Genomic DNA, 24111 nt, shown 5'->3' on the forward strand with positions numbered 1-24111 from the left:
AACCCACTTCAGTACTCTTGCCTAGAGAAGTCCATGGACAGTGGAGCCTGGCAGGCTACAGTCCATGGGACAAGGACTGTAGAGTTGGACATGACTGAGTGACTAACACACACACATGTCAATCCCAAACTCCTAATTTATCCTCCCTGCCCTCCACTTTTCCCCTTTGGTAACCATAAGTTTGTTTTCCGTGTCTGTGAGTCCATTTATATTTTGCAAATAAATTCATTTGTATCATATTTTCATAGTCCGCATGTAAGTATCATAATTGTCTTTGTCTGAATTAATTCGCTTGGTGTGACAGTCTCTAGGTCCATGTGGGCTGCTGCAAATTATGTTCTGTTGGGATGACAAAGAGCATTCACAAAGTAGGCGTTTGCATTCAGGTCTGCTGCAGGCATAGCCCAGGGATTTTTAAACCACCCCAGCCATGAAATCCTCTCTTCGAAAGACCTGCTGCTTCTGCTGCAGCGTGCCTGCTGGGCTCTGCTGCGCCTCCTCTTTCCTGCCCTTCCTTCTCCAAGGCAACCTACATCCTCCCGGGTGCTTCTTGGCACACCTGTAAAGATCTGAGCTATCAAATGCCAATAATGGTATTTGATCACAGAAATATTGGTCTTGGCTTTCTTTATAATTGTTGTGGATTAGGAGCAATTTCTTAATTCAGTTAAATGTTCTTCGGTTTTTACCTACTGTGAGTCTGTAAAATAAGGTTTGGTAACTAGACAAACGAGGTACTTAACTAGACAAACGAGGTGTGTGGAGAGTGCTTAAACTACCTAAGATAATAAATTGTTTTCACTACTGTAGAAGCATTCATTATAAAGATAGCAGCAATTCAAAGAATTTGTTCCTCTGTTTGAACCAGTTCCCTGAAGCCCTCTATATGATGTTCTATTGGGTTAGTTGTGATTTAAAAATGAAGCCAATGGAATATTATATTCTCATAGTAATATTATCTAATTTAGACCTTCAAGTAATTCTTTTTTTTTTTTACTTTTTTAATTTAATTTTATTTTTAAACTTTACATAATTGTATTAGTTTTGCCAAATATCAAAATGAATCCGCCACAGGTATACATGTGTTCCCCATCCTGAACCCTCCTCCCTCCTCCCTCCCCATACCATCCCTCTGGGTCGTCCCAGTGCACTAGCCCCCAGCATCCAGTATCGTGCATCGAACCTGGACTGGCAACTCGTTTCTTACATGATACTTTACATGTTTCAATGTCATTCTCCTAAATCTTCCCACCGTCTCCCTCTCCCATAGAGTCCATAAGACTGTTCTATACATCAGTGTCTCTGAGTGTTCCTATTAGTAATCAGTCCAAATGAGCAAGATTTAATAATATTCCATAATTTAAAGTTACAGCTTTATTTTAATGTTTATACATTTCAGCAGGCAGACATTTAATTCCTTCTAAAAATAGATCAGGTAAGAACTGTTAAGAACACCAGTGTGTTATTACCCCTGGCTTGATATTTTGCATTTTCTTGCTTTCTTTTCTAGAAAGCAAAATGTGTAGGCATATAAATAGCTATAAAATGGAAATAAGGGCAAAGTTTGACATACTCAGAAAATATACAGTTTCTCTTGGCTGTAGGGAGAAAAAAGTCCCTTCGAGTGCATTCTCAGCTGAATAAACTCAGCTCTAAAATTGTCCACATATGAGCTGGGGATTGACTTTTGAATCAGGTCATAGGAAATACAGAAAAAATACAATAGATGTAAACACTGTCTGGATCCAGAATTTATAGAAAAGAAATTACAATCTTAAGGAATAAGTAGAAGCCAAGTCAAGTTTTTAACTCTAACTCCGTGTCTGTTCTCTGCTAGCATAATGAATCGTTGTTTTGAAATTCCTGTGTTTTAACTTCAGAGGATCAATAAGTCTTTCTTCCAGGAAGGTGATTTAGTCGAATTTTATTCAGTGTTGTGAGTACATATTATGTATGGGCAGTTGCTTAAAACTCAAGATGTACATCTCTTTCTGATGTGTCGACAACTTGCATAGTTCATTGCTCCAATAATGCTTCTCATCAACCACATGTATCCAGCTGGATTTCACGCCTGTCACTTCATGCCACTGCATGTGTATTTTTTTCCCCATATATTCTGCTATGTAAGGCCCAGAATATTTTTTTCAAAAGAAAATTTGTAGATAACCAGAAAAAAGTGGGAAAGTGAAGAAGTTGTATTTCAGTATGACAGGAATTATAGTTAAATATATAGTCCACATAATTTTTTGCAAATGTCTTAATATGCTTCAATTTTGAAACACTTTCACCTTCTTATTTCGAGCATTTAAAACATTTTGAGAGCCTTTTCCCTCACTCTAACAAGCAGAGTAAAAGATAATTTAGGATGAAAAGAGCATTTTCTCTGTGAGACTATCAGCGTAGCACAGAGTAAGTACTGTCTTGATCTTTAATTAGATGAGAATATTTTTACTGCCAATCTCAGTTTAAAAAATCACAAAGTCCATTAATGAAAACAGTTTTTTGAGGGTGTAGCTTTGTAAAACATGAATTAAAAGTGTTAGAATGAAAAACATTTTGAGCTTCTGAAGAGTTTTTGTTATTTAAAGTAATGTAGGTGTTTCAATTTTCAAATTATAAAAAAATTGTCTATTAATGCTTGGCAGATCTTACCATAACACTTTGGCATTTAGGCTGTGGGGTTTTTTTCTTCATATGAAATATAACTTTCAGACCTTTAGTGTGGTCATCATTCCTGTCCTGTGTTGGAAGGAACCCAGAATTCCAATCCTTGTAAAATCTCTCATCATGTTTTCATGTTTTGCATACTGCATAATTAACAGACAAAAGAAAAGCAGCTTTGTACAAATGAGCAATATTTTAATAGTAAAACTGCAAAAAATAGAAAATGTAGTTATGTCATTTATTTTATAAATTTGTTTCCTTTTTTATTTTCCCTTAAAAATAAAACAGAGTTGTTTTGGAATTCAGCTTCCTTCAATACCGAGGCATCCTACCTCCATTTTCCTACTTTCCATGGGGAGCTGAGTGCGGATGTGTCTTTCTTCTTCAAGACCACAGCTTCATCTGGGGTGTTTTTAGAGAACCTGGGGATTACCGATTTCATACGGATAGAGCTACGCTGTAAGTCGTGTTTTCCTTAGATGTCTGTGGAATTCTGTTTAGGAGTAATGAGGTGTACAGTCATGTCCAACTCTTTGTTACCTCATGGACTGTAGCCCCCCAGGCTCCTCTGTCCATGGGATTTTCCAGGCAAGAGTACTGGAGTGGGTAGCCATTTCCTATTCCAGGGGTTTATGAGTAAATTCTGAAACTAATTTTTAAAGTACTGTGTTTCTACATTATCAACCAAATCTTTTCATTGTGTCCTTTGGGAAGAAAAATATGATATTAAGATAGCATTTTTTTCTAAGAAAATTATTTAATATTTAACATGTGATAATTTGGGGAAATTATTAGTATTCTCTAGAACCAACTTAAAAAGTCTTTGAAATTCAGAAAAATTAAACATTTTAAAATATCCAAATTCTCAGTTTAAAAATTAATTAAATTAACCAGCCATATTTTCTGCTATCCTCTTAGACTGCTAATATTTTGGTATCAAATGTATATTGCATGCTTTTGAAATTAAATAAACCCTGAATCACTGTCAAAATTATTTTTATATAAAATTCCAGATGCTATTTAATTCTCTTCCCCTGGCTAAATAGCTTTGATGTGGAGACGTGGGTTCGATCCCAAGGTTGGAAAGATCCGCTAAAGGAGTAAATGGCAAATCACTCCAGTATTCTTGCCCGGAAAATCCCATGGACTGAGGAACCAGGTGGGCTAGTCCATGGGGTCGCAAAAGAGTCAGAAATGACTGAGAGACTAAACAAACAAATAGCTTTAGTTTTTGTCAATATGAACAGTTAACTCCAGTGATGAATTTCTTAGAATCCATTTTCCCCCCAAAATACAAACGTATTTTACTGTCTCTTTCCATATCTATTCTGCACCGACATCCTTGGTTTCTTCCATAGAATGCAAACCATTATCTTCATGTTTAGTGACCGCTGATGCAATGGGGCTCTTCCCGAGGGTATTGAAGACTGAGCCCCCCCACCACGGGGACTAACACGAACAATCTTCACGTCTGATCCTTCCAGCTCCTGCAGTTGTGACATTTTCATTTGACGTGGGAAATGGGCCTTTTGAAATCTCGGTGCAGTCACCCACTCACTTCAGCGACAACCAGTGGCACCACGTTAGGGTTGAGAGGAACATGAAGGAGGCCTCGGTTCGAGTGGATCAGCTCTCACCAAAGACACAGCCGGCCCCAGCGGACGGGCATGTCCTCCTGCAGCTCAACAGTCAGCTCTTCGTGGGTAAGCCCTGCTTTGGACAATTTGTCTTTAACTGTATGATTTAAGTGCAGAGATGGGCCAAAAGAAAATAATGCCAACTGTAGATAAGGATGCAGTCCATGGGGTCACAAGGAGTTGGATACGACGCAGGGACTGAACTGAACTGATAAGATAATGATAACACCACCCCCAAACCACCATTTACTGAGAACCTGTGTTCCAGGCTGCACTGGGTGTTTTTACTACTTCCTCATAACCAATCCATGCAATGGATATTATCCCAGTTTTACCAACAAGGTAATTGAGGTGCAGGAGGCTGAAATCTCTTGCCTTCAGAAACCCACCTAGTAATGAAATTCACATTTGTGTTTGACTAATTCCTAAACCAGCATTCTTTTCATTTCCAGTTTTGTTGAGATGTAATTAACATAGGACGCCATATAAATTTAACATCAGATCAGATCAGTTGCTCAGTCGTGTCCAACTCTTTGTGACCCCATGAATCGCAGCACTCCAGGCCTCCCTGTCCATCACGAACTCCCGGAGTTCACTGAGGCTCATGTCCATCGAGTCTGTGATGCCATCCAGCCATCTCAATATTCTTAATTTTCCAGATTATGTGACTTGTTCCAATTTTTTTTAAATGTTATTGTCTTTAGTCAAAGAACCTTCCTTGTAAATCCAGCTGACGCCAACCAGTGATCCCTGCCAAAAACAAGCTAATGGCGGGAAAAAAAAAAAAAAAACCAGCATGAGCAAACTGTTGTAGCATCCATGGTTTGACCAGTTACACCAGTTCTACTGGTGTCCATTATTTTCCCATTTTTTCTGATGCCTTCTGATCACCTACTTTACGTTTATATCCAAATGTTGTTCCTTTATTTTCGAATTACATTCACTTGGTATTTATAGATTTGATAGAAGAATCCTTCTGGGTGTGTTTGTTTTACATCTTTGCTAATTACAGGACTTATTGACCATGAAGTTCAAGGAATTATCTCTTACTTGATCACTTTTCACATATTTTAGTGTAAATGAGAACACAGCAACACTGTCACTCAGGATAAATTGTAAATTATCAGAAATTGTTTCAAGCCTTTGTAAGAGTTATGTTTTAGAGCAAAATTCTCATCAGATCCCCATTACATCTTCTCTTGTTTAATGGCCTTGTTTTAAGCTCTCTCACTGGGAAGGATGAAGCTGATTAAAGGGTATGGAAATAATAAAGAAAACATGAGAGGAAATACATAACTTTTCTTTTAATAACATGCTAGGAGCTCAGTCAGGAAATTGACACAGATATTTCTTGAGTTACAAACAATAAGAGATGGTCACAGCAAAAGGTATGGCAATTTAAAATCTGTCAGGATCTAGGAAATAGCCTTCCTGTTCTTAGAAATTGAGAAAGCTGAAACAGTCCTTGAATTTTTCAGTGAAATCTGTTGCGGTTTGCCTGGGCATGACCTTTCATTCTTGGTATGAATTTTAACTTCCTAGAAATGGAGTCACCGTGTATTGTGTCTGATAGGAACCCTGGCCTTAATTTGTTTTCAGGTAGTTGTAATGGGTAGAAATACTATTATGATATAGAATGATATATTAGGGCAGACTTGAGTCTTTTGCCATCAGTCATGTTAATAAGGATCTAAGACATTTTATCTTTATGCGGAATATTGGTTAGGATTTTTACATTCCCATATGTTAAATTCAAGCATGATCGTGTTATTAGAAAGTTTTAGAAATTGAAATCTTTAATGTATTTTCAAAATCATTGAAAATTAAAAGGAAAAGCAGAAAGAAAGATCTTTGGAAAAAGTTACGTCTATTGAGAAAAATCTCTTTATATAGCTTCCTCCTTCCTACTCACAGCTAACGGAGTAAATAGAAGTGGTTAATGTGATTATATTAAAAAATGGACTCATGTTGAAAGAAAGTCTTGCGGCCTTAGGTAGAGACACATCATTGATTGTCAAGAGGCCATATAAGTATCTATTTTTGTCTTTACCTCTACTATAAGACTGAACTACTCTTAGGAAAGGACCCCAACCAAGTTAATAGAATAATACATGCAAGATAACATCAAAATTTGTCAATTTACAATATTACTGTTAAATCAGCATTTTTTTTATTTCTAGATGAAAATACCTTTCCCCTTTGGGAAGATTCAATGGAATTTAAATTATAATTAAAAAGTTATACTGAATTAGCATAAAATGGGTGAAAACTAGTATCAAAAAAACTAGTAATAATCACAGCTAGTTTGATATAGCACTTATTAAGACAAAAGGTAGTTTTCTGCCTTCCTGAGAGTATATTTCAGGGAAAAAGGCAAGAGGTAGCCAAAAAAAAATAAAGACAAATAAGACAAAACAAAAAAATACATATATAAATATCAGTTCAGTTCAGCTCAGTTGCTCAGTCACGTCTGACTCTTTGTGACGCCATGGACTGCAGCACACCAGGCCCCCCTGTCCATCACCAACTCCTGGAGCTTACCCAAACTCATGTCCACTGAATTGGTGAGGCCATCCAACCATCTCATCCTCTGTCGTCCCTTCTCTGCCCACCTTCAATCTTTTCCAGCATCAGGGTTTTTCCAGTGAGTCAGTACTTTGTATCAAGTGGCCAAAATATTGGAGTTTCAGCTTCAACATTAATCCTTCCAATGAATATTCAGGACTGATTTCCTTTAGGATGGACTGGTTGGATCTCCTTGCAGTCCAAGGGACTCTTAAGAGTCTTCTTCAACAACACAGTTCAAAAGCATCAATTCTTCCGCGCTCAGCTTTCTTTATAGTCCAAATCCCACATCCATATATGATTACTGAAAAAACCATAGCCTTGACCAGACGGACCTTTGTTGGCAAAGTAATGTCTATGCTTTTTAATATGCATCTAAGTTGGTCATAGCTTTCCCTCCAAGGAGCAAGCATCTTTTAATTTCATGGCTGCAATCACTATCTGCGGTGATTTTGGAGCCCCAAAAGATAAAGTCTATCACGGTTTCCACTGTTTCCCCATCTGTTTGCCATGAAGCGATGGGACCAGATGCCATGACCTTAGTTTTCTGAATGTTGAGCTTTAAGCCAACTTTTTCACTCTCCTCTTTCACTTTGATCAAGAGCCTCTTCAGTTCTTCTTCACTTTCTGCCATAAGGGTGGTGTCATCTGCGTATCTGAGGTTGTTGATATTTCTCTTGGCAATCTTGATTCCAGCCTGTGCTTCATCCAGTCCAACATTTCTCATGATGTACTCTGCGTATAAGTTAAATAAGCAGGGTGACAAATACAGCCTTGACATACTCCTTTTCCTATTTGGAACCAGTCTGTTGTTCCATGTCCAGTTCTAACTGTTGCTTCCTGACTTGCATATAGATTTCTCAAGAAGCAGGTGAGATGGTCTGGTATTCTCATCTCTTTAAGAATTTTCCACAGTTTGTTGTGATCCACACAGTCAAAGGCTTTGGCATAGTCAACAAAGCAGAAGTAGATGTTTTTCTGGAACTCTTTTGATGATCCAACGGATATTGGCAATTTGATCTCTGGTTCCTCTGCATTTTTTTTTAATCCAGCTTGAACATCTGAAAGTTCACAGTTCTTATACTGTTGAAGCCTGGCTTGGAGAATTTTGAATTCTCCAAGTAACTAGAATGACTTTGCTAGTGTTTGAGACGAGTGCAATTGAGCAATAGTTTGAGCATTCTTTGGCATTGCCTTTCTTAGGGATTGGAATGAAAACTGACGTTTTCCAGTCCTGTGGCCACTGCTGAGTTTTCCAAATTTGCTTTCATATTGAGTGCAGCACTTTCACAGCATCGTCTTTTAGGATTTGAAATAGCTCAACTGGAATTCCATCACCTCCACTAGCTTTGTTCATAGTGATGCTTCCTGAGGCCCACTTGACCTCGCATTCCATATATATATATGTATGTATATAAAAAAATGTGTATATACACACACAAGCTTGCATACACACATATATGTAAAATTTCAGATAATGATAAATACAGAAAGTAAAAGTAGAATAAGACATCAGACAGTTTGGTTTGCAGACTTTTATTTCAAGTGGGGTATTCACAGAAGCCCTCTCTGAGGACCTTACATTGGAACAGAGGCCAGCGGAAGTAGGAGTGGAATCCCTGTGAACATCCAAAGGAAGAGAATTCCAGTCAGTGGGGATGAACTTTGGGAATTAAGGAGTAACTCAAGGTGTCTGCGGATGGAATTTGTGTGGGAGGAGAGGATGGTGCAAAGCGAGGTTGAGTTATATATTGTAAGGCCATGGTCTGGACTTTGGATTTTATTCTAAAGGCTCAGATGAGTGGAATGGTCTAATTTCTGTTTTCTACATTCTCTCTTAGTAGGGAAAAGGTAGAAGAAGGCCATGGCTTTAGTCCCTGAAAGAGATTGTGGCAGCATGGGCCAGAGGGGAGATGGTGATAAAGAAAGTTGGGATATGTCTTAAATGGAGGTGTACACCACTTACTAATGAGTTGTTTATCACTGCTAGTGTTTTCCATTTACTCCTGCTAATATCCTTCTGCAAGTTCTCTGAATTACTCACATCATTTCTGAGTCTTTAATTTCATCTGAAGTTAGCTTTTCTTGTTTTCTTCCTTTATCCTAACTTGCAGCAGGATTAAAGCTATTCCCGGGCCCCACATATGCAGTCCAAACCAGTCTTGCCGGCCTGGAAAAGACCCCTGGGTATTCTTCATAGTCCAGAGAAAATAGCCCGCCTCCCCAGTTGAGGTTCCACCCACCCACCATCACTGTCACCAGGAAGTCGGGCTGCTTTGTTCAAATGTTCTTTGCCAGCACATGACAGGTATAAAGGGACCTTCTCTTAGAAACTGCTTCCCCACATATTAATGCCTTCACATTGTTGGAGTTAAGTCAACTCTCAGAGCCTTGACTCCTTGGGTGACTGGAAGTCCCTGCTTTAATCCAATATAATTGATTTTCTGGCTAAAATCTTAAAGGGCAATTTCATTTCCCTTACTTACAGGTTCAAGAGTTTAATTTGTAGTTCATCCATCCATATTAAAAATAATTATGACTAATCAGTATTTTCAAGGGTGTATAACGACTATCATTTGTATTTGGGGATCAGGACAAATAAATGAGATAAGTGTAATCGAAAAGAGTAAGCCTGTAGTTTCCAGCATCAATTTTTCTCCTAATAAAAATGTTTAAATTGAGACACTGATGATGGTGATGATGATGACGTTTTAAATTATGTGGAAGCACAGTTTTTATAAATAGGGCAAAGCTGAAAGACCAAGGTTAGTGTATCAGTTGGTCAAAGTTAGATTATGTTATTACCACAGCATTCAGTAGTTTTTATAAAAAAATTCACCTTCTTTTTTATAACCAAATAGAGCACAAAACCGGAGAAGGCAATGGCACCCCACTCCAGTACTCTTGCCTGGAGAATCCATGGACGGAGGAGCCTGGTGGGCTGCAGTCCATGGGGTCGCTAAGAGTCGGGCAAGACTGAGTGACTTCACTTTCACTTTTCACTTTCATGCATTGGAGAAGGAAATGGCCACCCACTCCAGTATACTTGCCTGGAGAATCCCAGGGATGGGGGAACCTGGGAGGCTGCCATCTATGAGGTCACACAGAGTTGGACCCAACTGAAGCGACTTAGCAGCAGCAGCAGCAGCAGAGCACAGAACAGTAAACCCATTGTGGAATATTTCAAATACCAAATAAAGTTATTTTGTAGTACTACAAATATGAAACAGTAGAACTTTCAACAATGTAGAAATTTGCTTGTTTAAGATACTCTCTTCAACACTTTTCCCTACAAGTAAAACATTGCAGATATTTGAATATATGTTAATCTTGATTTAAATTATCTTCTCCAGCTGCCTGTGCTACCATTGCCAGGTCTATGTTGATTTACGTTACCTTTTTTTGAGATGAGAGGTTTTGGCAGCCTCTCAGAAGTGAGTCGGAGAAGGCAATGGCACCCCACTCCAGTACTCTTGCCTGGAGAATCCATGGACGGAGGAGCCTGGTGGGCTGCAGTCCATGGGGTCACTAAGAGTTGGACACGACTGAGCGACTTCACTTTCCCTTTTCACTTTCATGCATTGGAGAAGGAAATGGCAACCCACTCCAGTGTTCTTGCCTGGAGAATCCCAGGGACGGAGGAGCCTGGTGGGCTGCCATCTATGGGGTTTCACAGAGTCGGACAAGACTGAAGCGACTTAGCAGCAGCAGCAGCAGAAGTGAGCACTGCAATAGGATAACATGAAGGAAACCAGTGTATTTTCTCCATCGCTTGCTTCACTCTGTCCTCTAAGGACCGATAATAAAGTCTGTTCACATCTCAGAGTGAGACTCTGAGGTAAGACTAATGCTTCTGAGCAAAATCTTTTTATTTCTGAGCAGAATCAGTAAAACTAAATAGAAAGCATGACTGAAAGTGTGATTCAGCTGAGCAGCAATTATACATGGCAGTTGAAATAGGCATAAGGAAATGGTATATAGTTTCAGAGATTCAACTATACCACAAAATGATAAAAAACAAGAACTTGAACAATCCGTGTAGCTCCTGATATTAGCATAACTATCTTCAACTAATCTAAACTGTAGGATAGCATGCAAAGTGAAGGAGTAATGAAATCATGAACAGAAATCTTTGTATGAAAAAGTTAACACTGATGTGATGGTCAGATGAGAAACAGTAGAACATCTTCCCTCCCCCCAGGAAATCTCAGCCATCACATTGCTATTTAGTGTAAAAATGACGATTCCCCTCCTATCTGTCGCCCATCTTTCTCCAATCTTGTTCTAAATTATGGCATTAAGTCCTTACCAACCTTTTCACATTCTTTCACTCTGTCCTTTATTTTTTTTGTGTGATTCATGACATGTCTTAAATAGTCCTATTCAGAGATGCTATTCCCTATCTTTAAAAATAAGTTTAGCAACTCAATGCTGATTGGTGTAGTAAACATATGCCCTTGACCTTGCAGACATGGGGGACTCAATGTTGAGAGTCGCTGCTGTGATTACACACCCACAGCCATTCTCCAGCCACGGAAATGATGCAGAGAAAAGAATCAATCAGTTTTTTTAAGCTGAAATGTGACAGTGGTCATTTTCTATTTTGGTTTGTAAACTCAGCATTTTTCTTAGAAGCATCTTAAATTAGCCTTGAATTGATTTTCATTCAACCAGCTCTGCAATTTTTGTTTGCAGCCTGAATTCTTTCACTGGAAGGTTTCTAAATGGGGCAAACTTCATTTCAATACTTTGGGACTAGGACCCGAAGGAGAAGTAAGGACTCCTGACATAAACTCAGAAGTCATTTGCATTGCATTTGAATTGCAGCAAATCTACAAATATTTATTATCTTGAGCAAACAGTTTCTAAATACCATACCCAAAGGTTAATGCTGAACTCTAACACATTGAAGCTCTGAAGGCTGGTTTTCAACCTAGTCACACATTCATGGGGAGCTTTGGGGACACTGACAGTACCAGAAAAGTGAAAGTGAAAGTCGCTCCGTCGTGTCCGACTCTTTGCAACCCCGTGGACTTTACAATCCATGGAACTCTCCAGGCCAGAATACTGGAGTGGGTAGCCTTTTCCTTCCCCAGGGCATCTTCCCAACCCAGGGATTGAACCCAGGTCTCCTGCATTGCATTGCAGGTGGATTCTTTACCAGCTGAGCCACAGGGAAGTACCAGGACAGTACCAGAACAAAGATATATTTATTTACTGCAGATGGATGTTTGCATACTTTCAAAGTTGCATATTACAAATACAGCCCTGTGCTGGTCTTTTGGTGAACATATGCTTGTATACTGGTTGGTTGTGTACCTAGGGGTGGAATTACTGGGCCATTGCCTTCTCCGTACTGGGTCATAGGAATAAGCATATATCAAGCGTTAGGAGACACTGCCAAATCTCTGTTGGCCATTTGGATATCATCCTTTTTGAAGTGGCTGTTCAGATCTGTTGCCCATTTTCTACAGGGTTGTCTTCTTTTAAGAAAAATTTAGAAGTTCTTTATATATATAGTGGATGAGTCCTTTACAGATTCATTTATTATAGATATTTTCCTTTACGGTTTGCATTTTCACATTGCTGATGTCTTTTGATGAGCAGAAGTTCTTAATTATAATATAATCTAGATTTCTTTCTCTTTGCTTTCTGTTTGTTTTTGATAGGCTGAAATATAGCTACAGGAAGAGAATGCCAAACAACTTGATGTTTGAATAATTTTTATTACAGGCTAATTTTCCTTTGTAGTCATAAATACATTCCCTCATTACCAAAGTTCAGTGCAATAAAAGTCGTGTTGCTCTGTAATGTAATCATATCATTTATTTCAAATATTTTCTTCTCTCTTTGAGATGTCATTTTCATGATTAACCAGAGAAGCTCCCAGTGGACTTTTCCTTGTCCAGTGGCAAATCTTGAGTGACGGTTGAATTGAATTCTAAAATCAGAATTCAAATGGGATCTCTTGAGATCAGAGAATATGATGAATAGCACCAAGGTTCATTTCTTTGAAAAACAGGCCTTAGTATGGTCGAATCACTGAGCACTATGGCCTTAACTCTGAGTAGACCCATTTTTCCCTGTTGCTGCTACCACCAGGACCCGTGCTCATCACTGGCTCTGGTTCAGGGAAAAGTGACTGACTTTTCTGCCTGTGGCATGCTTTCTTACACCACCTGCCTCTTTCAGCCGTCACAGCTCTTTGAACTTGAGGGAGGACAGTCCTGCTCTTCCCAGCCTTGCAGGGCTTTGTTCAGTAAGGAATGTTCCATGGCAAAACTATAGCTGGGCATCCGGCCTCAGCACTTACACGAACTGATGCTATTGTTGCTGCAAGGCCGCGTCTTCCCCCGGACCTCGGGGGTGGCTGGGAAGACCCGCTGCGTGGTGTGCAGAGCACAGTCCCCTGACCTGGTCCAGGCCCCGCCCGCATGCCCAGTCACTTCCCTGCCCCCGTTGAAGGCCCGTGGCCAGGGCCTCCCTGCCATTCTCTGCAGAGTGCCCTGCTCAGAGAGAGCCCCTGTCCTCTGCCCAACGAGCCTCTGCAACTTTGGATTTTGGGGGATCTTGTTTTCTTTGTTCTTCTAAGGCCCCTGGATGGATTGTACAGTTCCCAGTTAATCCTCAATTATATTCGAGCACAGCACATAAATAATTTGCCATTAAAAAATTAAAGGTCTTCCTGCCACAGAAGTAGTGGGAAATTGGCATAGGAAAGAGCCAGCTTGGACTCTGTGACAATAGCATCTGTCACTTAGTCTGATTTCCTGAGAGCATGAAACGTGATGAAAGGATTGGGCTCAGTCTCCACTTGGCACCTAGCACACTTGTTTAGGTGCAATATCCCAATACCGTGTGTAAGTGAACAGATTCGGTTGTATCCATCCACATAGGAAGGTTGGGTGTTTGTTTCACAAAATGTGCAGTGTATATGAAGTTCCAGAATCCATTATATCTGATACAGTATGGCAGGTAAATTGATAGCAAATTAATTGGAAGACGGTTCCAAACATAATAACTCAGCAGAAGCATCCAGAATCAATTAATCAAACTGCAACTCATTTTAATTGGACATCCTCTAACCTGGAGAAGTCGTTGGAATGTCTAATTAAGCTTTCAAGCCCAACCCTATTTACATGAACCATGTTTTCCTGAACAGCTACATCTTAAAATGAAAGGTTAGTAACTTGAAGCCTCATGGTAAAGTAAAAATCTTCAATACCCATGTGCTGCAAATGTTTATTTAATTGGACATCACGTTTTCTTGGTAATTTTAAAATGTAGTTTAAAGCCATTTAATTAGGCAAACATTAGCTCCTTAAGAGGGCTTCCCAGGTGGCTTAGTGGTAAAGAATGGCCTGCCAATACAGGAGACACAGGTTTGATCCCTGGGTTGGGAAGATCTCCTGGAGAAGGAAATGGCAGCCCACTATGTGCCTGAGAAATCCCAAGGACGAGGAGCCTGGTGGGCTTCCGTCCATGGGATTGCAAAGAGTCAGACACGACTGAGTGTCTGAGCACATACACATGAAACTCTTTAAAAGTACAGAATCAAGAAATCTTACTTACAAACTGTGTTCATTTTTCTTCTCACTATTACAAATGCTGTTTAAGCATGCATTTCACATGTATATGCATATATTTCTACCTGTGAATATCCCCATCCTCTGACCTTCCTCTCCACTTGGTATCTCTTTCTACCTCTTTCTATGCTCATGTTTCCCTTCCTAAATCCATTACTATTCCGTGAGATCTGTGAGACCAAGACCCACTGTATGTAACTCTGCACTCTTTACCTCCAGTGTCAGACAGTGTCCAGAAAAGAGCTGCTAAATAACGCTAGCAGGACTGAAATGCCATTGAAATTGAAAGTGATCTGAGGAGAAGAAAATGCAACTCTTCTTTTTTGACCGGGTTTTCGTGTAGAGAAGAAGGAGGCATCCCCAACTGTAGGTTTTTGTCTTAACTCTGCCTCTGACTAAACATATTTATTCTAAAATTTCTCAGCTGTGCCCACGGGCTAGTCCCTGAACTTGTCTGTGCCTCTAGTCTCTCATCTGCAACAAAAACAGCAGAAAACAAACAAGAATGAATGAGATGGAGCTGATGAAAATGGATGTCTTAAGTTGTTGGACTCCAGGTTATTTAGTTATTATTATGTCACTGGCAGACTGAGATAAACCCCTAAATCAGAGAGCCTGTGGATATTTCAGAGTGACAAATGCATAACAGACTGTGATTTAGTGGTGCTGTGTACTATAAACTCTACACCATGATTTAAAATACTGTAACATGAAGTCAGTGAAATACACCAGGAATACACACCTCTAATGAAGACTTCATAGCATCTGGCCCTCCTCCAAAGAGTGCCCGGGCCAGAGCTAAAACCAAGGCTGCGGGCCGCCCTCCTTACCCAGGAAAGAGAACTCCAGCAAGGATGCCCCAAGAATCTCTGTCACAGACTTGACTGAGCCCTAGACATTCTTACTGAGTCAAGATAGCAGCAGCCTGGATGTGGAAGGAAAAGATGTCCTGAGGACGAGGGATGCAGAGAGACGCCAGGGATGGCAGAAGATGAGGAAGTGTAGAAGGAGCGCAGCAAGGGTGGCAGCGATTCTGAAACTCTGGGATAGCAGCAACTTGTCCCTGCCTTGCCCAAGAGCCTGGAATTGTACGATGTCTGGCTCCATACCACACTAAATCTGGAGTTATAAATAGAGCATATGACACCCACCCCCTTAAGGTTTTCATATTCTTTATCGAAGAGGTGTAAATAATGTCAGCTGAAGCCATTTGAATATAGACGTTTAATACCGTCATTTGACTCAATACCTGTAGACGATGAAAATTTTGCACCTAGTTTTATGTCCCTGGATATGTTCCGGTTTCTCCTGGTTTATAGTCTATGGGAACTTGTATAGAATTTGTATCCTCCTGTTGTGTGAAAATTGTATAAATCTTAATTATGTTGAATTGGTTCATAGTGCTTTTCAGCTCTACTATGTCCTTCTACTTGTCTATTCATTCTATGAATTTTTGAGAGTTTGGTGTTGAAACTCCAAATAAACATCTTAATTTATCTACTTAAAAAATAATTGCAATATATAGGGGAACTATATGTAACTTTGTTATATTTAAAAAAACTGGTGAGAATGGCAAATATAAATAAATACAGTCATTTGAATAGGGGCCATTACATCTATGAATCTGAATTATGTAACACCATGAGTCACAGGAGATTCAGTCTCAGGAGATTCTTTTAGTTTTGTCTTCATGGTTTGTCATTATCCAAAAGCATAGAATTAATTTATTCAGAAATATTCATTGAGTTTTATCAATGTTCTCAGTCCCAGGGACCCAAACATCCCTGTGAGGAAATGTACCTCTTTTCAACTTTTGAAGCACCATGCTCCCAGCTGCTACTACAATCAGTTTAATGAATAAGTGTGTTGATTATTAACAGTAAATTAATTGAGTATTAATACTTAGCTATGACTAATGTTCATTTAGCTGTAGTTGTAAATAGTTATTGCAACGCTGTTATGTGTGAGCTAGTGAAAGACAAGGGAGCTGGCATGCTGCAGTCCATGAGGTCGCAAAGAGTTGACTGAACAACAACAAATTCTGTGTCAGATGCTGTTCTGTGTGCTGGGGTTTCAGTGTGATTGAAATAGCCCTAACTGAATGTGTATTTTGATGGAGAGACACTGGTAATATAGAAAATAAATTGTTCAAATGTAAAGCTTGCTGGATGATGACATATTTTTGTAGGTTCTTTCTGGAAATTTTCTGGTTCTAAAATTAAAAAAAAAAACACCTCTTTAATCTCTGAGAATAAGGAGACCTTACGTAAATGGGGCTAGATTAGGAGCTCGCTAGATGAAGTGAGGGAGGAGGGAGTGAACCCATTTTAGGAAGAGAGAACAGGTATGGAGCGGGTATGCAGTCCTGGTGGTGAGACAGCATCAGCTGTACAAAAGATGAAGCTCCTTTTCAGAGGTTCCAAGAATATCTAAGTGTTTCTGGGTAAGTCACCCAGATTATTTAGATTAGGACACTGTTTTCCTATTTCGAGTTCTGAGTTTTTATTTATTGATATTCCTGGACACCGATGTATGTCCAAGTGCACTCAGAGGTTTCATTCCTATTAAGACTATGCTTTATATATGGGAGTCAGGTGACTATCTCAGTCTGATTCACAGCCTTGTGTGTGGCCCACCACAATCAGTATTTTTGGGGGAGCCTAAGCCTGTATTTTCAAGAAGCCTTTCCATGAGATACTCTTATTCCTGACATTTGAGAACCTCTGCCTTAGGATGTGTGTGTGTCAGCCACTCAGTTGTGTCCAACTCTTTGCCATTCCGTGTGCTATAGCCCCACCAGGCTCCTCTGTCCATGGAATTCTCCAGGCAAGAATACTGGAGTGGGTTGCCATGCCCTCCTCCACCCACAAATATATGCTTATTAAAAATTGCAAGAAAAAATTAGTTTCTACATAAGAATATCAATACATATCACTGTTATTTTGAATGAAAGTGAAATAGAGCCTTTAATTTGTTCTTTAAAATAAAACAAACTGATTTTAAAAGTCTCCAATTTAAAGTTTTATAAAACTCTTTTAGAAAACAAATCTGTAACAAATTCAACCTTTGGGGAAAAAAATGAATGAATGAATTTTATCTTTATGAATTCTTTTAATAGTATTTTGTCACAAATCGTGCTTACAGAAGCATATAGACCCTCTGACTCCGGCCGTTCTTTGTTAAGGCCACAATTTTGGCCTCTGTGAGGCCTCAGTCTTGCTTGGTCTTAAAATCCTGAACGAAACACCTCAGAACATGTTCGCATGTGCAGTATTTCCCTTGTAGGTGGAACGGCCACCCGACAGAGGGGCTTCCTGGGTTGCATTCGGTCTCTGCAGTTGAACGGAGAGGCCCTGGACCTGGAAGAAAGAGCCAGGGTGACCCCGGGAGTGGAGCCGGGGTGCAGAGGACACTGCAGCAGCTATGGGAGGTTGTGCCACCACGGGGGCATGTGCATGGAGAAGCCCAGCGGGTTCTCCTGTGACTGCACCTCCTCCGCGTACGCGGGGCCCTTCTGCTCAGATGGTGAGTATGACAAGAATCCCCCCAACAGCAAGACTGACCCAATGTGAATAAAACCTCCAGCAGTTCTTTTCTTTGTAGCTCTTTAAAACAAAAATATTTCCATTCCTGAACATTTTTTTTTGGGGGGGGAATTGCCTATTTTATGCCCATGACATTTCATTACTTAAATATTTGCCTCAGTTCCTTAAAAACTGTGTCTTTTAATGATAAACCTTCCAAAATATCAGCTGCTCCATCTGCTCTTTTCTATCTACTGTTAATACTCAAATAATACAGGTGTCAACAGCCAGTCCCATGGGGGCAGTTCTCATTTTTAAAATCATTACAAGCATTGTTGTTATTTTTGAAGATGGCCAGCCATGCAAAGACATTTGGGAAGCCTTGTTGTTTGAGCCAACAAATATTGTTTAGCAAACAGGACTAGAAATAACTTTTCCATTGAGTATCGATGTGTGACAAAATAGAGATACTCAGACACCTTGTTCTGTGAAATGCTGACTTTCTGTTGGTGAAGTGAAACAGTGGACCATTTTTCAGCTGGTCTTGTTCACTGATCCACGTCATGGAAGAAGGGAAAAGCTGAGTGTAGCACTTAGCGTTCTGAACAGATTTCTGTGAATAGACAAACATTTGCTACACCTTCATAGTTCCTCATAGAAAATCGTCATCCAGTTTAATTCAATTGCTTTACTTAAGTGTTTCTGGACTACTGGACCTTCACCTGAAGGAGACTAACGAAAATTGGCCTCAAACTGAAGCGATCCCTGCTTTGCAATGAAAACATTTGGGATTGTTTAAAGGAAAGTTGGCCAAAACGAACTCTTCAAATCATCTACTTTCTATCAGGAATAACTTATCGTTTAAAATCAACCTTGGGTAATCAACCACTGCTTCTGTCTTTCTGTAATTCTCCTGTTTAAAGTTAGAACGAAGACCGTGTCTTTACAAGAGCATGTCTTCGTTTTCTGAATCTAAATGATTTCCAGGTCATCTTGCAAAGTGTAATCGGGAATGTTATTCTGCATCCACATAGTATATAGGATTTAAAACGAATATTATAGATAGTAAAAATAAAACAAACAGACAAAACCCCTAAAGCACTGAGTGGAGATGTTGCCACATTATCCATGCGGATCACCTGCAGCTCGCATTCAACAACCGCCCTGTATAGTGAGGAAGGGAAGAGCTCCGGAATCCCAAACTAGTTGCCCCTTCCACCATCCTCTTCATTTTTATACAAATATATTTGTGTGTGTGTGTGTGTGTATGAATTTCTGATATTAATCCTAAATTAATAAATACTAATCCTAAATGAATAAATCGTAAGTATTAAAATCATTTATGTAAGTAAAATGATTTTTTAAAACTTGGATAGTTATTTTTTAAATTTAAAAAGTGTCATAACTGAGACCATGGAATAATCCTTGGTCTTCAATTTTTTTAAACATAAAGTGTGCTTATCATTTCAGAGATTTCTGCCTATTTTGGATCTGGCTCATCTGTGATTTACAATTTTCAAGACAATTACTCCTTAAGTAAGAATTCCAGCTCCCACGCGGCTTCGTTTCATGGTGACACCAGGCTGAGCAGGGAAACGATCAAGTTTAGCTTCCGCACAACACGGACACCAAGCCTGCTGCTCTATCTGAGTTCCTTTTATAAAGAGTACCTTTCAGTTATCCTAGCCAAAAACGGTGAGTGCTGTTCAGATGAGAGAAAATACTATCAGAGCATTAGATCTGTAGTAATATGGATACTTCTCATGTTCTTGCTTCTCAGACTACAAACAGGAAAAAAATAAATGTGCCTGTTTGATGTATTCAGTTTTGTTTTTTCAGTGCTGTCCTGTAAATTTAATCTAAAAGGATTATTTAAAATACTTAAAATGTCTTTATAGCCATATAGCTTTGGTAATTTAACATATTTTGTGTGAATTTTTAATTTATGTAGATAAAATATTTATTATAAATATTTTATATAAATATATAAATTTTATATAAAATATTTCCTTCAAATCGAAGTAGAGAAGTTTTGAGAGAATGTTAACCAATTAGCATTATGTATAAGAAGATGTCCATAAAATAATCTCTTGGTTCTGATTTTCTAGTACACCAGTGCAGGATGATGGTGTGTGGTTTAGGACGTGTGTGCTACGGAGACCCACTTACTGTTGTTGTTCTCGTCCCTTTATCTGGGTTACAGATAAAAAATTTTGTGAATAAATTGTCTGGGTGAGGAAAACAAAGGAACGTACAAACATGCAGATATATCATTTCAACTAAATAAAATATGGCCCAAGGGCACTGAACACCAAACTTTAAAAAATATTGTTCAATAAGTATATTCCTCCTTACAATATGTATTTTGAGCTTGAAGTTTTTCTACATATATTTGTTAAACTGAAAGATATCCTGTGAAGTAGATTTACTGACATCTTTGCAGGCAATTAAATGAGTAGTATTAACTCTAATAGTAAGTTTGGCTTAAAACTATTCATCTCACCCTAATTTCATTCCAAACTCTATAACCATGACCACTTGAAAAATATTCCTTATCTTTAGTAAAACTGTATTTGATAATAATAATTCCATTCATCAGTTGCATTTCAGGAATGGTAGGCATATTTTTTGAAAGATGAATTACAGAAAGAAAGTTACTGCAATATTCCACAGTAGTTTGATATTTCATAATATATTAAACCTTATTGTTTTAAGTCAGAGGCTAGTACAAAGATTTGCATATGCTTAATTACATATTTGACAAATTAAATATTTGCAAGAAAGAACCTGCTTATTGGCAGCATATTTGCTCTTAATTTTGGGAAAATAGTGCAATTTCACATGGAAACTGACTTCTAGGCATTATGATGAAAGTGTACAGCCAAATAAACTGTTGTGAATTCTTCCCCAGGAATTAGTAAGTAACAAAAAGGACTCTGAGGTTTTTTTAAAGGCGTTTTTTAAAAATACAATTTTAACTAAACTATAACTTTTCCCCTCTACTTTAGGAAGTTTGCAGATCAGGTACAAGCTAAATAGATATCAAGAACCCGATGTTGTTAACTTTGATTTCAAAAACATGGCCGATGGGCAACTTCACCACGTAAAGATTAACAGAGAAGAAGCAGTGGTCTTTGTGGAGGTAATAGAGAAAATACAACAGAAGCAGTGGTTGCAAGTAAACTCCCCAGCATGACGGACCTGCAGCAGAAACTGGATAATGGATAGATTAAATAAAGCCATTCTTCCAGTGCCACCCTTACACAGATCATAGACCATCAAATGTGTTGTTTTTTTAGCAGTAGGATTCTGTTTAAGAGATTAATAGTATTTGATACTTAAAATTGCCAAACTTTCCTATTTGTTTTACTTTTGCTTTCCTCAGGTGGGAAGTGCTTTTTAGTTTAGCGTGATCTGCTATTGGCAGAACTGTTGCTACTCTAATGAAACCAGTTTACTTCAGATGGCTGTACGTGCAGCCATATTTCTTGCACAGAAATTAATGATACAATTTCAGAATGAATTCTAAAATGATGTGAATTACAGCAGAGAAAGTTGAATTATTCACTCCACCAGCTTTTGAAGAAAAGCACATATGTTTCAGCCCTCTAGATAGAGGAAACTTTCTTAGCTAAATGACTCAAGTAAAAATACCCAGCTAAGTAAAAATATCAAGATGAAGATAACTTGTATCTTTTTGTGGGTTTTCTCCATTTGAATTTCTTATACAGTGGAGAAAAATAAAGTGATATAAGGGGATAAAAGGTAGGGTGCACTGGTATCTGAGGGTAGCATAGAAGTAGTTTAGAAAATAATATTCACCTGTATAAATGACTGACTTTAAACTCTGTTTTACTAATCTTTGGGGCCATATTAACAATTGCCTATTTTATCATTTTGTTTTGTCTTCCTTTGCTTCCTGTCCTCTTCTCAATGACAACATCCATGTGGATATTTGCATCTCATGTAACAATTTTGTAGATTGATGAGAGCATGAGGAGGCAAGTCCACCTGGCATCAGGTACAGAACTCAGTGCTGTCAGATCCCTTGTACTGGGCAGGATTATAGGTAAGTAAAAGGAATGGCCTTTTGCCTAATCATGATGCATAAACATGGACCAGAAGAGTCATGTTCCAAATGCACAAACACACACACAAAACACACAAATTCATCATGCCAAAAGAAACCCCTTGCCTTATTTCAGTTGTGAAGTGAATGATAATCAAGGCAGAAACTGGACTTTCTCAGGGGTGTGTGTAATTGTGAGCTGGGACATTTTGTAAGATGAGCAAGCATCCTCCTTGCATAGTAACGCCATGCTGGTGTCTGCCCTATGTCAGTCCAGCATAATGAAACATGGTCTCCCTCTCACACTTCAAAAATATCAAATAATAAAGGTATAAATAACACACCATATATCAATCAGCTGCCGGACATATAAACCATAATCTAATGATAGCACTGGGATTAGGTCAGAAGAATATGGAGGAGAAAGCAATTGCCATTCTGCTGGTTGGTGAATATGCTTCAGGTTGTGGCCTGGATCCTGTCTGTTTTGTTGAAGGCAGCGGCCAGCCACTCCTGCTGACTTATAATATAACCCAGTGTCTGTCTAAATGCCTTGTAATTCTTATTTCTGTCCACCAGTTACCTCTGATGATAGCATGGAAAGAGAAACATAGCCTTGCCATTTTAGCACAAAACATGTGTGCTTTTAAAATATTTGCCAGCAAAGACTAAACGGAAAGAGGGGCAATAAATTTTAAAAGAGATTTTCTTTTTAGATATAAATGGGAGGTTGGAGGACTTCCTGTAGTCTGGTTTTCATTCCTAGTTTGATATTTGACATTAACCTGGAATATTTTGCCCAAGATAGTAAATGAAATATTTTATTTTTGACCTTTTCAGGTACTTGTACCTTGATATATCACTTCTTACATTCCTTTTACATAATGTTAGAATCTTGAGAATGCTTGATTAAACCTGTGGGTGAATGATCAAGATATTGGTTCTGAGAAGGTTAATACTTAAGTTTACAAATATTTATAGTCTTTCTAGCATTGTGACAAGCGCCAAAGTTGTATGCTCTTATTCTCCAAACAAATAAAGGAAATTGAATTGAATTGTTCTTCTAGTATGCTAGGATGGACATGAAATATATGTGTAAAGGACTACTTAGATATCTGGAAGCTTAACTGGAAAATCCCAAGTGGTTTCATAGCATAAACCACATAAATTCAACTATAGTAATAAAAAAGATCAAATAATTATAATAAATTTCAATTTCATGAGTTCCTCAGTCTAGTAGGGTCTGAGTTGAGGCATTTTACAGAAAAATGTAAAATTAAAAGATTAAAGATTCTAACAACTATGCATAATGTTGATAAAATCATATTTTTGAAAAAATAGCATCTTCAAACTTAATGCCAGATTTGCTGATGAAAATACTTTGTGTGAATAGAAGTATGTTAAATATATTATAAAACAATTGGGAAACTGACCTGCATTCTATGAGGAAGATTGTAATCAAACAGTAGAATAATAACATTCATTATATAGATACTTGTTTCCCTTTTTATAATGAATATTGCAGATTAATAAGGAATTAAAGATGTTAATGTTTTTACTCAAGAATAGCATTATTAAGTCTTAATAGTTATTAAGACTCATATCACTCATGCTGAAAAATAAGATTAAAGTCCAAGTTTAGCAGTAAACTTTAGAGTCTGAATCAATTCATTCTCCTAAAAATGAAAGTATGAATTTATTGATATCCTAAGGTGTGAATCTTGACCAAGGACTAACATTGCATTCAAATCATGTGTAATTCAAAGGAGACTAATAATTTATGGTCATATGGTGTGGTATATGTATGCATTTACAACAAAATGTTATGTAGTATATTATTATATTTTAATATGCTACATTAATTTATGGTAAAAATAGATGCTAAAATGGAGCTATTCGTTTTCCAGAGAGTTGGTCAATCTTGAGGTTTCTATGTTAGTTGCAGTCCTCCAAGAATCCATTGTCAAGACAAAATTAACCACGTGAGGGTTTTATCAAGGGGACACTTATGAAAGAGAACGTGAGGAGAGAGCTTGTCAAGACTGCATGCAAGCCTGCCTTCCAGT

General features: G+C 38.4%; 1 protein-coding gene across 1 annotated transcript in view; it reads left to right on the top strand.

Moving 5' to 3' along the window:
* CNTNAP4 (contactin associated protein family member 4) overlaps positions 1-24111 on the top strand; it is a 285905-nt gene that overhangs the window by 241318 nt on the left and 20476 nt on the right. The window contains exons 16-21 of the mRNA XM_086349985.1: positions 2953-3123; positions 4149-4367; positions 17738-17977; positions 19447-19671; positions 20985-21118; positions 21958-22045. Of these exons, the coding sequence (XP_086206111.1) occupies positions 2953-3123; positions 4149-4367; positions 17738-17977; positions 19447-19671; positions 20985-21118; positions 21958-22045 (1077 nt within the window). The remainder of the gene's footprint in view (positions 1-2952; positions 3124-4148; positions 4368-17737; positions 17978-19446; positions 19672-20984; positions 21119-21957; positions 22046-24111) is intronic.

This window comes from Bos grunniens, chromosome 18, assembly GCF_055505025.1.
Source record: "Bos grunniens cultivar Pamir isolate PY7600 chromosome 18, Bosgru_T2T1.0, whole genome shotgun sequence".
Classification (NCBI taxonomy): domain Eukaryota; kingdom Metazoa; phylum Chordata; class Mammalia; order Artiodactyla; family Bovidae; genus Bos; species Bos grunniens.